General features: G+C 45.2%; 1 protein-coding gene across 1 annotated transcript; it reads right to left on the bottom strand.

The window, feature by feature from the left end:
• Window positions 1-1259: 1259 nt before the first annotated feature.
• LOC124285442 lies at window positions 1260-2281 on the bottom strand. Its single transcript, XM_046721667.1, has one exon. It carries the CDS (start codon window positions 2112-2114, stop codon window positions 1260-1262), a length of 855 nt encoding a protein of 284 aa, XP_046577623.1. The 5' UTR covers window positions 2115-2281.
• Between the last annotated feature and the right edge of the window lie 242 nt (window positions 2282-2523).

The following is a 2523-nucleotide window of genomic DNA, read 5'->3' as shown; positions in this document are numbered from 1 at the left end:
GTCATGTCTTTCATGTAACCCGCTCTCACCCATTCGCCTGGCCATTTACCATACGCCCAACTCCCATGGAAGTATACCCCGAACCCGCACGAACTGGCAGCGTCTGTGAAAAGCTCTATTTGGGTTGACGTGATCCACTCTTCATTCTGAAACACAGATGTACCATTATGGTTGAGGAGAAATGTTTGCCAGACTTTAAGATCTTCTTTCACTCCCCTGGTAATCCTGACTCGGTGATATGGTTTTACCTGACCCTTGATAGCGTCGTACAGGCGCCTGCAGAAAGCTCTGCCCGCTGGGATAGCACGTGTAATGAACTGGAGTCTACCGACCAATGATTGCACCTCTACTACCCGTATTTTCTTTTACTGCTCGTAAGGATTGCTTGTATCTGCCGGGTGACCTCTGTTATCTTCTCCGCCGGTATTGTCACCTCCATAGCTACAGTGTCTATCGTCAGGCCCAAAATGTGATTGTAGTGGAGGGTCCGACAGTTTTGTCATTTGCAATCGGCACACCAAATTGCTGAAACATGTCCATAGAAAGTTTAAATAATTCAGAACATGTGTTTGTAAAGTGATAGCCCCCTAACAAGAAATCATCAAGGTAATGAATTAAGGAATGCGAGGAGCTTTTCTTTATGATGCACCATTCAAGAAATGTGCTGAACTTTTCAAATAATGCACAGGAAATCGAGCATCCAAATGGTAAACATTTATCGAAGTAATATTTACCTTGAAAACACATTCCTAGAAGATGAAAGTCTTTGGGGCGGACCGGAATCAATCTGAACGCAGATTTGACATCAAATTTGGCCAACTCGGCACCTTTACCCAACTTTTGTACCATGGTAACTGCTTCGTCGAATTTTGTGTAGGTCACCGACGAAAGCTCCTGGGGGATAAAATCGTTAATAGACCTACCTTCTGGGTAAGATAAGTGATGAATAAGCCTGTAGTGATCGTCTGTGGGCACCGATTCACTGCTAACCTTTTTTGCCTACCAAACCTATCGGTGATACAATCAAATCCGGAAAGGGAGGAGATTTAAACGGTCCACATATTCTCCCCAGTTTGATTTCTTTGTTGAGTTTTTCAGCTGTCACGTGTGGAAGTTGGGTAGCTGACTTGAGATTGTGTGCAAACCTTGGTCCAGTAGGCCCAGTGTACTGCAAATTGAAACCCTCAGAAAAACCCTGAAACAACAACTGTGCATCCAACATATTTACAGTACCATAGAGAGATAGCCAGGGAGAGAGATTAGTAAGATTTATTGGTACCTGAGCCAATTGTTTTACCTGTACTTGTGACGGTTGTGCTGGCATTTTGGTACTTGTGGTGTTGCTGGGTCGTGCCTGGTGCGTTTCGGGAACGAAAAAGTGACGACTGACAAGAGCGGGCACCGTGGTTGAAACTCTGACACTTGGAACACCTGTGTGGGAACTTGCACACGGATCTTGTACACTGAGAACGATTAAAATCCCAACATACATTATCATCACCCTTTGACGTTTTGGAGAAAGAAGGAATGCTTGGTGACATGGTTTTCTTACCTGGCAACATACACTTTAACCAAAGGTCACCGTCAATCTTACCCCATGACCTGGCTGGGTCACGTGCCATTTTGTGACGCAAGTGATAATCGTAGGTTGCCCATGAATCTCCGCCGTGCTTGAAGGCTGCTCCCCTGATTGTTTCAGCGTATGACAGTAATTCCTGCACTCGGTCTGCGTGCTTGCTTACGTATATCCCCATGAAGATATGGAAAGCAGTCGTCCATGCGCTAATAGTCAGTGGACGTGCAGTGTGAGATTCATATGGCTTGAACAAGACCTGACCATTGCTATCTGAAACAAGTCTAAGCGGGACATGGTCATCGAGAGGTTGGTTATCCGATGGGAGCAAATTACGGAAGTCAACATACTCGCCATTGAGGATTTTTTGCCGAACGGCTTCCTTTACGTGTGAGCCTATTACTTCCACGGGATATGTGAGCGGTAACTGACTTTGGAGAGATTGGGGTGAGGAGATATTTGTACGTGAAGCAGCGGGTGGAGGAGATGGGAAATTACCTTGAGATGCGAGCTGTGATAACCAGGCTAGAGCGCGGTGCATGTCACTACCCGGCGGTATCGCAGATTGAGACTGATTCACATTTTGATTTGATTGCAATATGACACCCGGATCAATAGTAATGATGCCATTGTCTGTAACATTACCTGCATTATCTTGTGGCGCCGTTGTTGTATTCGACCTGCCCGCATTCTGTTTCTTTGCCGCAGGCTGAGTCCGACCAGTCTATGGTTAAGCGACGCTTTACGTTTAGGAGGCATCGTTGCACAAATGCTGCTTACACTGTGATTACAGTGTAATTACACTACGCTAGACTAGACTACACTATACTACACAACACTGTACTGCACTACACCACACTACACTGAGAAAAAGATGATAAAATGAAATTGCTAACAAGTGGTTGATAAAATGACGGTTATCTAAAATGGCGGAGGAATGAAAGAAAGTG

Source organism: Haliotis rubra, unplaced genomic scaffold (assembly GCF_003918875.1).
Source record: "Haliotis rubra isolate DU_JTF1 unplaced genomic scaffold, ASM391887v1 Scf36, whole genome shotgun sequence".
NCBI classification, from domain to species: domain Eukaryota; kingdom Metazoa; phylum Mollusca; class Gastropoda; order Lepetellida; family Haliotidae; genus Haliotis; species Haliotis rubra.
Note: the sequence above shows the minus strand (reverse complement) of the source record. Positions and strands in the feature narration are given on the sequence as shown.

Excerpts from the sequence above, each read along its gene's own strand:
- LOC124285442 (XM_046721667.1), bottom strand. The coding sequence starts at position 2,114 with ATGCACCGCGCTCTAGCCTGGTTATCACAGCTCGCATCTCAAGGTAAT.